At 43.3% G+C, this 13,114-nt stretch overlaps 1 protein-coding gene across 2 annotated transcripts in view; it reads right to left on the bottom strand.

Annotated features, from left to right (window-relative positions):
- LOC129857048 (peroxisomal carnitine O-octanoyltransferase-like) overlaps window positions 1–13,114 on the bottom strand; it is a 28,626-nt gene that overhangs the window by 14,489 nt on the left and 1,023 nt on the right. For both annotated transcript variants that reach the window (XM_055924948.1, XM_055924949.1), the window contains 9 exons: window positions 5,421–5,543; window positions 5,195–5,319; window positions 3,124–3,305; window positions 2,312–2,436; window positions 961–1,069; window positions 779–872; window positions 565–690; window positions 384–485; window positions 175–258 (listed from right to left, as the gene is read on the bottom strand). In XM_055924948.1, the coding sequence (XP_055780923.1) occupies window positions 175–258; window positions 384–485; window positions 565–690; window positions 779–872; window positions 961–1,069; window positions 2,312–2,436; window positions 3,124–3,305; window positions 5,195–5,319; window positions 5,421–5,535 (1,062 nt within the window). In that variant the 5' untranslated portion in view covers window positions 5,536–5,543. Of the gene's footprint in view, window positions 1–174; window positions 259–383; window positions 486–564; window positions 691–778; window positions 873–960; window positions 1,070–2,311; window positions 2,437–3,123; window positions 3,306–5,194; window positions 5,320–5,420; window positions 5,544–13,114 lie in introns of those variants that run through there.

Below are 13,114 nucleotides of genomic sequence, written 5' to 3'. Positions count from 1 at the left end.
GTAAAACCAGAGTGTAGTTTTATGCTTACGCCCAGGTTCCACTGAAATGAACAGGAGTGTCTCACACTCCGGAATACTTATGCGTCCGGTTTAGCAGGCCAGTACGGCACTTAGAATTAAGGACAAACAAGATATACAGTCACTGAAAATAAGTTCAATAGAAACGGTATTTACCTTCCACTTGCCGTCTGTAGCTTTGAGCTGCTGATCCACATAGTAACAGTGAGTTACCAGCACCATGGCATCGTAGGGGGCATGCTGCAACACACACCATCAATTACCATATATAGGAGCACACTCACAACAAAACATCATTACGCTACTGCTAACAGAGGAGTATTGTTATTTCAAATTGTCTCTCTCTCTACAAAACAGTAACACACGTCACAATTGGATCCGAAGGTTCCGTCAGCGAAGGAGATGGAGTTGTAGGACTTGTCTCCCCAGCGGATGGTGGGGTCTCCTGTCAGCGCTTCCCGGGTCACCTGGGGGCAAAGACCAAAGGTCATACTAAGGATGGTATGGATGCCTGTGGTGTGTGTGTGTGTGTGTGTGTGTACGTACCGGTGTGTAGTTCTCTGCAGTAGCGTAGGGTTTAGCATCGTCCAGTGAGACCACAAACAGACTGCTCTGGATTGTCTCTAAGATGGTCTTATTGGCTGGATCTATACCTATCAGATACTCCCTGGCCTACAGATACAGAGAGAGCGAGAGAGAGAGAGAGAAAGGTTTAGGACATGGTGATGTCCATTCTATACAGCCAACTTCACACACACACCTTAGCCCAGCGTGTCCTCTCCTCTGAGGTGAGAGCGGCGACACCATCTCCCGCTGGCTCCTCCTCACAACACTGCTTCACATGGGTCAGCTGCCTACACACACACACACAAAGGCACATAAATACATGCAAATATATGCAGATGCACACAAATATACCTAAATATCCACCGGCCAGAATACCTGAGCAGCTCTGGAGGGGTAAGAATGTGTCCGTCACACACTGCATCAAACGAGAAGAAACGCCCCTTACACATCACTACCACATGGGAGGGGCATGGACCCTCGCTCTCTACAACACACACAGAAAAAACATCAATACATACAGTACCAGTCAAAAGTTTGGACACACCTACTCATTCCAGGGTTTTACTTTATTTTTACAATTTTCTACATTGTAGAATAATAGTGAAGACATCAAAACTATGTAACACATATGGAATCATGCAGTAACCAAAAAAGCATTAAACAAATCAACCTATATTTTATATTTGAGATTCTTCAAAGTAGCCACTCCTTGCCTTGATGGCAGCTTTGCACACTCTTGGCATTCTCTCAACCAGCTTCACCTGGAATGCTTATCCAATAGTTTTTAAGAAGTTCCCCCATATGCTGAGCACTTGTTGGCTGCTTTTCCTTCACTCTGTCGTCCAACTGATCCCAAACCATCTCAATTGGGTTAGGTCGGGTGATTGTGGAGGCCAGGTCATCTGATGCAGCACTCCATCATTATCCTTAGTCAAATAGCCCTTATTTTGGGTCATTGTCCTTTTGAAAAACAAATTATAGTCAAACCAGATGGGATGGCGTATCGATGCACAATGCTGTGGTAGCCATGCTGGTTAAGTGTGCCTTGAATTCTAAATAAATCTGAGTGTCACCAGCAAAGCACCCCCACCCAATCACACCTCCTCCTCCATGCTTCACAGTGGGAACCCCACATGCAGAGATCATCTGTTCACCTACTCTGCATGTCACAAAGACACAACGGTTGGAAGCAAACATCTAAAATCTGGCCATCATCAGACCAAAGGACAGATTTCCACCGGTTTATGTCCATTGCTTGTGTTTATTGGCCCAAGCAAGTCTCTTCTTCTTATTGGTGTCCTTTAGTAGTGGTTTCTTTGCAGCAATTCGAGCATGAAGGCCTGATTCAGACGGTCTCCTCTGAACAGTTGATGTTGAGATGTGTCTGTTACTTGAACTCTGTGAAGCATTCATTTGGGCTGCATTTTCTGGGGCTGGTAATTCTAATGAACTTATCCTCTGCAACAGAGGTAACTCTGGGTCTTCATTTCCTGTGGCGGTTCTCATGAGACAGTTTCATCATAGCGCTTGATGGTTTTTGTGACTGCACTTGAAGAAACGTTCAACGTTCTTGAAATTTTCCAGATTGACTGACCTTCATGTCTTAAAGTAATCAATACACACATGTAAAACACACACAAACACACCTAAATAAATAACACAGATTACTACACACAAACAAACCACAACCATCATATTGCATGGCGGTGTCGGGGGGGTCACCTACCTGTCTTAAAGTAGTTGATGATGGTATCCTTGGTGACTCCAGGAACTTTACATGTACAGAACAGCATTCTGAACTGGTCCATATCCAACAGCACATTACCAGCTTTATGAGGGTCCAGCCTCTCCCTGTCGGGGACCACACAGTCAGAGAGTGTGTACTGAACGTGTGTAAGGATACACAAGGTACACACCGTCCAACTAAATGCTTAGTTGCAGGTTCCTTCTCGACAATGAAACAATAAGAAATAAAATATAATAATATGAACATAAAGTAACTGGCTCAGTAGAATAGAATGAATATTTGTAACAACTATAATACAGGAAGGCACAATTTATAGTTCAATATTAACACGTGTTTTGGGGAAGGGGGGATTGGAGGGCAAGTGTTTAAATTGTGTATTATTTAGCAATCGTAGTTGTGATGCGTGTGCAACCTAATATATATACACAGAGTGTACAAAACATTAAGAACACCGTCCTAATATTGAGTTGCACGCCCTTTTGCCCTCAGAACAGCCTCAATTCGTTGAAGCATGGACTCTACAAGGTGTCGAAAGCGTTCCACAGGGATGCTGGCCTATGTTGACTCCCCGTTCAAAAGGCACTTCAATATTTATCACACATACAATCCATGTCTCAATTATCTCAAGGTTAAAAATCCTTCTTTAACCTGTCTCCTCCCCTTCATCTACACTGACTGAAGTGGATTTAACAGGTGACATTAATAAGTGATTATAGCTTTTACCTGGATTCACCTGGTCAGTCTATGTCATGGAAAAAACGTGTTTTGTACACTCAATGTGAGTATCTTACGTGCGAAGCAGGTCCCAGTACTGTAGAGTGTGCCACATGCTTATGCTGGTCCTCTGTAGCTGTACTCCCTCTGTAGGGGGCCAGCAGTGCTCTAGGTAGGGTGCAGGACCTCCGAAGTTCACATTCAACTGGGAGGGGTAACGCATTTCCAGATAGGCTGCATCCAACCACCACTCCTCCAACTGCAGGAAAACACACAGACACAGAATATTGATGAAACACTGCAGGGAGACACCATAATGACTGCAGTATTTAAAACACTCAAAGATTCCCTTTTGTAGTTGCTCAGGGTCGAGCATGGTGTGTGACCGGTTCCCACAGGTTGTAGCTGTGCAGTGTGTTGAGTGTAGAGGTCGACTGATTAAATCGGAAAGGCCGATCATAACAATCGGTAATCGGGATTTTTGGACACCGATCGTGGCAGACTACGTTGCACTCCACGAGGAGACTCCGTGGCAGGCTGACTACCTGTTATGCGAGTGCAGCAAGGAGCCAAAGTAAGTTGCTAGCTAGCATTAAACTTATCTTATAAAAAACAATCAATCAATCATAATCACTAGTTAACTACACATGGTTGATGATATTACTAGTTTATCTAGCTTGTCATGCGTTGCATATAATCGATGCGGTGCCTGTTAATTTATCATTGAATCACAGCCTACTTCGCCAAACAGGTGATTTAACAAGTGCATTCGCGGAAAAGGCACTGTCGTTGCACCAATGTGTACCTAACCATAAACATAAACGCCATTCTTAAAATCAATACACAGAAGTATATATTTTTAAACCTGCATATTTAGTTAATATTGCCTGCTAACATGAATTTCTTTTAACTAGGGAAATTGTGTCACTTCTCTTGCGTTCTGTGCAACAGAGTCAGGCTATATGCAGCAGTTTGGGCTGCCTGGCTCGTTGCGAACTGTGTGAAGACCATTTCTTCCTAACAAAGACAGTCAACTTCGCCAAACGGGGGATGATTTAACAAAAGCACATTTGCGAAAAAAGCACTATCGCTGCACGAATGTACCTAACCATAAACATCAATGCCTTTCTTAAAATCAATACACAGAAGTATATATTTTTAAACCTGCATATTTAGTTAAAATAAATTAATGTTAGCAGGCAATATTAACTAGTCAAATTGTATCACTTCTCTTGCGTTCATTGCACGCAGAGTCAGGATACATGCAACAGTTTGGGCCGCCTGGCTCGTTGCGAACTAATTTGCCAGAATTTTATATAATTATGTAATAATATTGAAGGTTGTGCAATGTAACAGCAATATTTAGACTTATGGATGCCACCCGTTAGATAAAATACGGAACGGTTCCGTATTTCACTGAAAGAATAAATTATTCTAAATGATAGTGTCCGGAATAGACCATCTTAATGACTTTCGTCTCATATTTCTGTGTTATTGTATTATAATTAAGGCTATGATTTTATAGCGCAGTCTAACTGAGCGGTAGTAGGCAGCAGCAGGCTGTCGTAAGCATTCATTCAAACAGCACTTTCCTGCGTTTGCCAGCAGCTCTTTGCAATGCTTCAAGCATTGCGCTGTTTATGACTTCAAGCCTATCAACTCCCGAGATTAGGCTGGCAATACTAAAGTACCTATTAGAACATCCAATAGTCAAAGGTATATGAAATACAAATGGTCTAGAGAGAAATAGTCCTACAATAACTACAACCTAAAACTTCTTACCTGGGAATATTGAAGACTCATGTTAAAAGGAACCACCAGCTTTCATATGTTCTCATGTTCTGAGCAAGGAACTTAAACATTAGCTTTTTTACATGGCACATATTGCACTTTTACTTTCTTCTCCAACACTTTGTTTTTGCATTATTTATTTGAGACTAAATAGATTTTATTGATGTATTATATTAAGTTCAAATAAAGTGTTCATTGTTCATTCAGTATTGTTGTAATTGTCATTATTACAAATATATATATATATATTTTTTTTTAATCGGCCAATTAATCGGTATCGGCTTTTTTTGGTCCTCCAATAATCAGTATAGGCGTAGAAAAATCTTAATCAGTCGACCTCTAGTTGAGTGTGTGTACCCAGTTCCTGCGTGTCCTGGCTCTCTGCAGTAGTTTTTGGTGCAGGTCTTTGCCGATGCCCTCTCCAAACCTCTTCACTATGGCCGCAGTCACCTGGTACTCCTCCTCTGTAGCAAACGGCAGCACTGGAAAATACACACAGATATTTCAGTAACTCAACAAACACACATGATTCAGGGTCCATGCTAACAGAGCGTCTCTGTCACACATGCAGCTGGCATCTCACCTGCATCCAGGTAGTTGGCAAGGCTCCCCTCTAGAGACGGTACAGGGAGAGGAGGCAGGCTATGCTGGTACTGGAACGTCCGCTCAGTGGGGAACTCTGACACCTGGTTAGCCATGTTGTCACCTACAATACCAAAACACCTGGTTAGCCATGTTGTCACCTACAATACCAAAACACCTGGTTAGCCATGTTGTCACCTACAATACCAAAACACCTGGTTAGCCATGTTGTCACCTACAGCACCAAAACACTTGGTTAGCCATGTTGTCACCTACAATACCAAAACACTTGGTTAGCCATGTTGTCCCCTACATTACCAAAACACCTGGTTAGCCATGTTGTCCCCTACATTGCCAAAACACCTGGTTAGCCATGTTGTCACCTACAATACCAAAACACCTGGTTAGCCATGTTGTCACCTACAACACCAAAACACCTGGTTAGCCATGTTGTCACCTACAATACCAAAACACCTGGTTAGCCATGTTGTCCCCTACATTACCAAAACACCTGGTTAGCCATGTTGTCCCCTACAATACCAAAACACCTGGTTAGCCATGTTGTCACCTACAATACCAAAACACCTGGTTAGCCATGTTGTCACCTACAATACCAAAACACCTGGTTAGCCATGTTGTCCCCTACAGCACCAAAACACCTGGTTAGCCATGTTGTCCCCTACAGCACCAAAACACCTGGTTAGCCATGTTGTCACCTACAGCACCAAAACACCTGTTTAGCCATGTTGTCACCTACAGCACCAAAACACCTGGTTAGCCATGTTGTCACCTACACCACCAACACACCTGGTTAGCCATAGACCTACGGTCCCCTAGCCTGGTAGACTCTAGGAATCCAAGTGTGGACTGGACAATCCTTCACTTTTGTCTAACTTTTAGATTAAAAAAAATATATCTTGGATCTTGGACCATGCAACTGTACGGGAGAGTGGGGTAGGTTGAGACATTTATCAAGGGAAATATAGTATTCTTTCTAAAAAAGATATATTTCAGGATGTTGTGTATCCCTGGAAATAATCAGAATTAATGTAAACAGTTTTGAAAACATAGCTTGTCACACAAAAAGTGGTCTCTTAGCACCACATACCATGGGGTAAGTTGAGCTGTAGGACAGGGTGAATTAAAACGCCTTCAAATTTCTGTACTGACTGAAATAATACCACTACCTTTTAAAACCATGTCTATCTTTTTTTTTCTAAACACATCTCTTTTTTTTTTTAAAGCTTTTAATCACTTTAAGCACATTTTTAAGCTGCAAAATGTACCTTTTTGGGCAACCTTACCAAATTCAATGTGAGTTCTGTCATTCTCATTCAAAGCAAGTCTAAGAAGCAGTAGATCTGTTCTATGTGGGCTATTTCTATGCTTCCCATTCTTAAGTTTAGTTTTTGCGTCTTTTACTTTTGGTTTTGTACACCAGCTTCAAACAGCTGAAAATACAATATTTTGGGTTATTGAAAATATTTCACAGTGGTATAGATGGTACATTGATTCTCTATACCCCTCACACTCAACTCTGGACCTCGAAGCCAGTTCCACTGCATTTTTTCATTGCAAGATGGCGCTGACAGATGGTCGCCTCACTTCGAGTCCTTAGGAAACTATGCAGTATTTTGTTTTTTTTCATGTATTACAAGCAATTTGCTACACTCGTATTAACATCTGCATGTGACCAATAAAATTGGATTTGATTAAGGACTGATTTAGCCCTGGGACATCAGGTGGGTGCAATTCATTATCAGGTAGAACAGAAAACCAGTAGGCTCCAGATCTTGTAGGGAAAGAGTTGAATACCACTGCTCTACACACTGAGTACACAAAACATTAGGAACACCTTCTTAATGTTGAGTTGCACCCCCATTTGCCCTCCGAAGAGCCTCACTTCATTGGAGAATGGACTCCACAAGGTGTCGAAAGCGTTCAGAGATGCTGGCCCATGTTGACTACAATGCTTTGTCAAGTTGACTGGGTGTGCTTTGGGAGGTGGACCACTCTTGATACAGACGGGAAACTGTTGAGCGTTAAAAACCCAGCAACGTTGCAGTTCTTTTTGTAAATATTTTTATTTTACCCTCTTTTTCGATATTGTCTCAAAGCTGCAACTTTCCAACAGGAGAGGCGAAGGTGGAGTCATGCATTCTCCAAAACATCACCTGCCTAACATCACTCCTTAACCAATTTTTCGGAGGAAACACTGTTCAACTGGCGACCAGTGTCGGCCCGCAGACACCCGGCCCACCACAAGGAGTCGCTAGAGCGCGATGAGACAAGTAAAGCCACACCGGCCAAACCCTCCCCTAACCCGGACGACACTGGGCCAATTGTGCACCGTCCTATGGGACTCCCGGCCACGGCCGGTTGTGGCACAGCCCAGGAATGAACCCGGGTCTGTAGTAACGCCTCAGACCGCTGCACCACTTGGGAAGCCCTAGTGTTGCAGTTCTTGACACACTCAAACCGGTGCGCCTGGCATCTACTACCATACCCCATTCAAAGGCCATTAAATATTTTGTCTTGTCAAGTCACCCTTGCAATAATGCATTGCATTACGCCTGAATTAAAAAATATATATATTATTTGCTCAACTTGCCATTGGCTCAATTTTCTCCAAGGTAAACATTTACTATATTAGCCAACACAGCTACAAGGATGCACTTTCGTGCTACGTTTCAGACCTCATACTGAAGCTTATAGGGAACCCAACTGAGGCAGCAGCTACTCTTCCTGGAGTACAAACACATTAAGGCACTTACTATTACGCGGACTCAAGAACAGACGAGGACGGGGAGACTGGGATAATGTAACCACGGTATTTATTGAAAAACAGGGGTAAGATGGAGTGCAGGCCAGGGAAAGCTTGGGCGGGTTGCAGGGAGCCAGGTGCTGAGGCTGGAGCGAGGGGAGTTGGGGCTGGATAAGCAGGTCTGGTGAGGAATCCAAGGAAGCAGTAGAGTGGTGGGGTCCAGGACAGGGTAGCAGGACTGACGAGACGTGGGACTGGAGACAGGGAACAGACTCAGAACGGACAGAACTATAGCGGAGAGGAAAACATCCTCAGGCAAAGGAAAACAAGCATAACACAAAAACAGGATCTATGCAGGAACAAACGGCTAAAAACGCAGACCGACTGAGGAGAGGTTACGATCTGGCAGCGTGGAAGTGGCAGGGCTGAGTATTTGTAGAAGTCTTGATTATGGAACAGGTTGCAGCTGGTGGGGATCTGCTCTGTCTCCATCCACATAATCACACACACACACACAGAGAAAGAGGGAGAGAGCACTGGGGGAGTAGCGGCAGGTTAGGGAGACACAGGATGAGCAGTAGAGGGCGTGGCAGGCATAGATGTAACAGTACCCCCCCTCTATGGGCGCCGACTGGTGCCCAACCAGCCTTATCTGGGTGTGAGGTATAGAAAGCACGTAAGAGGAAGGGGTCCAGAATATGATCGCGGGGAACCCAGCAGCACTCTCCAGGCCCGTATCCTTCCCAGTCTACCAGGTACTGCCAGCCACGACCCCGGCGGCGCACGTCCAGAAGCTGACGGACGGTATAAGCAGGATGGTCATCGATGAGCTTAGGGGGGTGGAGGAGCTGCTGCAGGAGGAGACATGGGACTGGAACTGATCAGGGATACATGGAAGGTAGGGTGGATCTTGAGAGTAGAGGTCGACCGATTATGATTTTTAAATGCCGATACCGATTATTGGAGGACCAAAAAAAGCCGATACCGATTAGTTAGCCGATTTTTATACACTGCTCAAAAAAATTAAGGGAACACTAAAATAACACATCCTAGATCTGAATGAATGAAACATTCTTATAAAATACTTTTTTATTTACATAGCTGAATGTGCTGACTACAAAATGACACAAAAATTATCAATGGAAATCAAATTTATCAACCCATGGAGGTCTGGATTTGGAGTCACACTCAAAATTAAAGTGGAAAACCACACTACAGGCTGATCCAACTTTAATGTAATGTCCTTAAAAGAAGTCAAAATGAGGCTCAGTAGTGTGTGTGGCCTCCACGTGCCTGTATGACCTCCCTACAACGCCTGGGCATGCTCCTGATGAGGTGGCGGATGGTCTCCTGAGGGATCTCCTCCCAGACTTGGACTAAAGCATCCGCCAACTCCTGGACAGTCTATGGTGCAACGTGGCGTTGGTGGATGGAGCGAGACATGTTGACCCAGATGTGCTCAATTGGATTCAGGTCTGGGGAACGGACAGGCCAGTCCATAGCATTAATGCCTTCCTCTTGCAGGAACTGCTGACACACTCCAGCCACATGAGGTCTAGCATTGTCTTGCATTAGGAGGAACCCAGGGCCAACCGCACCAGCATATGGTCTCACAAGGGGTCTGAGGATCTCATCTCGGTACCTAATGGCAGTCAGGCTACCTCTGGCGAGCCCATGGAGGGCTGTGCGGCCCCCCAAAGAAATGCCACCCCACACTATGACTGACCCACCGCCAAACCGGTCATGCTGGAGGATGTTGCAGGCAGCAGAACGTTCTCCACGGCGTCTCCAGACTCTGTCACATGTGCGTGTGAACCTGCTCTCATCTGTGAAGAGCACAGGGCGCCAGTGGCGAATTTGCCAATCTTGGTGTTCTCTGGCAAATGCCAAACGTCCGGCACGGTGTTGGGCTGTAAGCACAACCCCCACCTGTGGACGTCGGGCCCTCATACCACCCTCATGGAGTCTGTTTCTGACCGTTTGAGCAGACACATGCACATTTGTGGCCTGCTGGAGGTCATTTTGCAGGGCTCTGGCAGTGCTCCTCCTAATCCTCCTTGCACAAAGGCGGAGGTAGCGGTCCTGCTGCTGGGTTGTTGCCCTCCTACGGCCTCCTCCACGTCTCCTGATGTACTGGCCTGTCTCCTGGTAGCGCCTCCATGCTCTGGACACTACGCTGACAGACACAGCAAACCTTCTTGCCACAGCTTGCATTGATGTGCCACCCTGGATGAGCTGCACTACCTGAGCCACTTGTGTGGGTTGTAGAATCCGTCTCATGCTACCACTAGAGTGAAAGCACCGCCAGCATTCAAAAGTGACCAAAACATCAGCCAGGAAGCATAGGAACTGAGAAGTGGTCTGTGGTCACCACCTGCAGAACCACTCCTTTATTGGGGGTGTCGTGCAAATTGCCTATAATTTCCACCTTTTGTCTATTCCATTTGCACAACAGCATGTGAAATTTATTGTCAATCAGTGTTGCTTCCTAAGTGGACAGTATGATTTCACAGAAGTGTGATTGACTTGGAGTTACATTGTGTTGTTTAAGTGTTCCCTTTATTTTTTTGAGCAGTGTATATATATTTTTAATAATGACAATTTCAACAATACTGAATGAACACTTTAAATTAATTAATTAAATTTAAACTGCTGCATATAGTCTGCTTGCACTGAACGCAAGAGAACTGACACAATTTCCCTAGTTAATATTTCCTGCTAACATGAATTTATTTTAACTAAATATGCAGGTTTAAAAATGATTTACTTGTGTATTGATTTTAATTAAGGCATTGATGTTTATGGTTAGGTACATTGGTGCAACGATTGTGCTTTTTTTCGCGAATGCGCTATTGTTAAATCCTCACCCGTTTGGCGGAGCATCGCATTGATTATATGCAACGCAGGACAAGCTAGTTAAACTAGTAATATCATCAACCATGTGTAGTTAACTAGTTATTATGTTAAGATTGATTGTTTTTTATAAGATACGTTTAAAGCTAGCTAGTAACTTGGCTCCTTGCTGCACTCGCGTAACAGGTGGTCAGCCTGCCACCCCAGTCTTCTCGTGGATTGCAATGTAATCGGCCATAATCGGCGTCCAAAAATGCTGATTACCGATTGTTATGAAAACTTGAAATCGGTCCTAATTAATCGGCCATGCCTGTTTACAATCCTGGGTTACTCCAAGCAGTTTATTCACCTCAATTTCCCCATTATTCATTACAATATTTAGTTGAGGGTTTAGTGAATGATTTGTCCCAAATACAATTTTTAGTTTTTAAAATATTTAGGACTAACTTATTCCTTGCCACCCATTCTGAAACTAACTCTTTGTTAAGTGTTGCAGTCATTTCAGTCACTGTAGTAGCTGACATGTATAAGGGTAAGGGAAAGGGGGATACCTAGTCAGTTGTACAACAGAATGCACACAACTGAAATGTGTCTTCTGCATTTAACCCAACCCTTCTGAATCTGAGAGGCGCAGGGGGCTGCCTTAAATCAACATCCACGTCTTCGGCGCCCGGGGAACAGTGGGTTAACTGCTTTGCTCAGGGGCAGAATGACAGACTTTTACCTTGTCAGCTTGGGGATTCAATCCAGCAACCTTCCGGTTACTAGCCAAACACTCTAACCACTAGGCTACCTGCCGTAGTGTTCAGTCATCCGCATACATAGACACACTGGCATGTCGTTCGTAAAGTTTGAAAAAAGTAAGGGGCCTTATACAACTGCCCTGGAGAATCCCTGATTCTACCTGGATTATGTTGGAGAGGACTACACCCTCGGTGTTCGGTTATCCACATTACAGCAGAAGGTGTAAAGCCATAAGACATATGTTTTTCGATAACGTCAAAAGCCGCACTAAAGTCTAACAAAACAGTCGCCACAAACTTTTTATCATAAATGTATCACAGCCAATCATCAGTCATGTGCTGTGTTTCCCAATAAGCATGCTGAAAGTCTGTTGTCAATTTGTTTACTGCAAAATAGCCTTGTATCTAGTCAAACACTGTAAAAAAGCCTGTCCCTTTAAGAACTCAGTGATGACATCACAGCTATCACAAGCTGGCAGAGTGTTTAGTTCATTACCAAGTGCTGCTGGCAACCTACTGCGGTGAACACAAATCTCAGTTTTGGATATTCTTTACTTTCTGGACAATTTATTCATCACTGTGCATGAAAACCAAAACTGTAAGTAATGTATATGTTTTCAACCTTGTTTTACTGACGAAGTTGTCAATAGTTAAAGAATATTTTTGTAATTATTACAGCATTATGGGTCTCGTTTTTATGCTAGTTATCTAACATTCTTAGCTACATTTTGTTAGCTGGTTAGTCTGATGTTGCTAGCCACTTGTATTTTTGTTTCAGTCATTGGTTTAGTATAACAGATGAGAGCTGTATATCTTGTTTGTTATTGCTAAATGAATGTACATTATCTTAGTATTTATGCCATTGTATTCATGTTTATTATTTCCAGATCACATCTTGTATGGATAAATGGACAATTAATTGGATAATACCAGCTGAGTGACATGGCACAGAATTGCAAACATCTCCAATCAACATCAAAAAACCCTAAACTGAGGAACTGTCTTTCTCACCGTTTCTCTAATAAGAGTACAATCTCCATAACACTAACATGACATGTTGTTGGCATGTCATGCCTAAGTGTGCTAATATTGCTGATGAAAAAAAGTGTTAAAGTAGTACGCAATATCAGAGGGTTCATCTGATTCAATGAATGATGAATGCTGAGTTTGCATTTTTATAGAATAATCTTTAAATTATTTACTTTGATTTAGATACAAGCATCATGAAACCTCCCAAAAAAATTATGACTTGATGAAATTCCATTTTTTGGGACCTAATGTTAACTTCCTTACAACTTTTTCCATATTTGGTCAAATTATAAATGTTGTTTATGG

The sequence above is a fragment of the Salvelinus fontinalis genome, chromosome 6 (genome assembly GCF_029448725.1).
Source record: "Salvelinus fontinalis isolate EN_2023a chromosome 6, ASM2944872v1, whole genome shotgun sequence".
NCBI classification, from domain to species: Eukaryota; Metazoa; Chordata; class Actinopteri; order Salmoniformes; family Salmonidae; genus Salvelinus; species Salvelinus fontinalis.
This window is presented reverse-complemented; position numbering and strand designations above follow the sequence as displayed.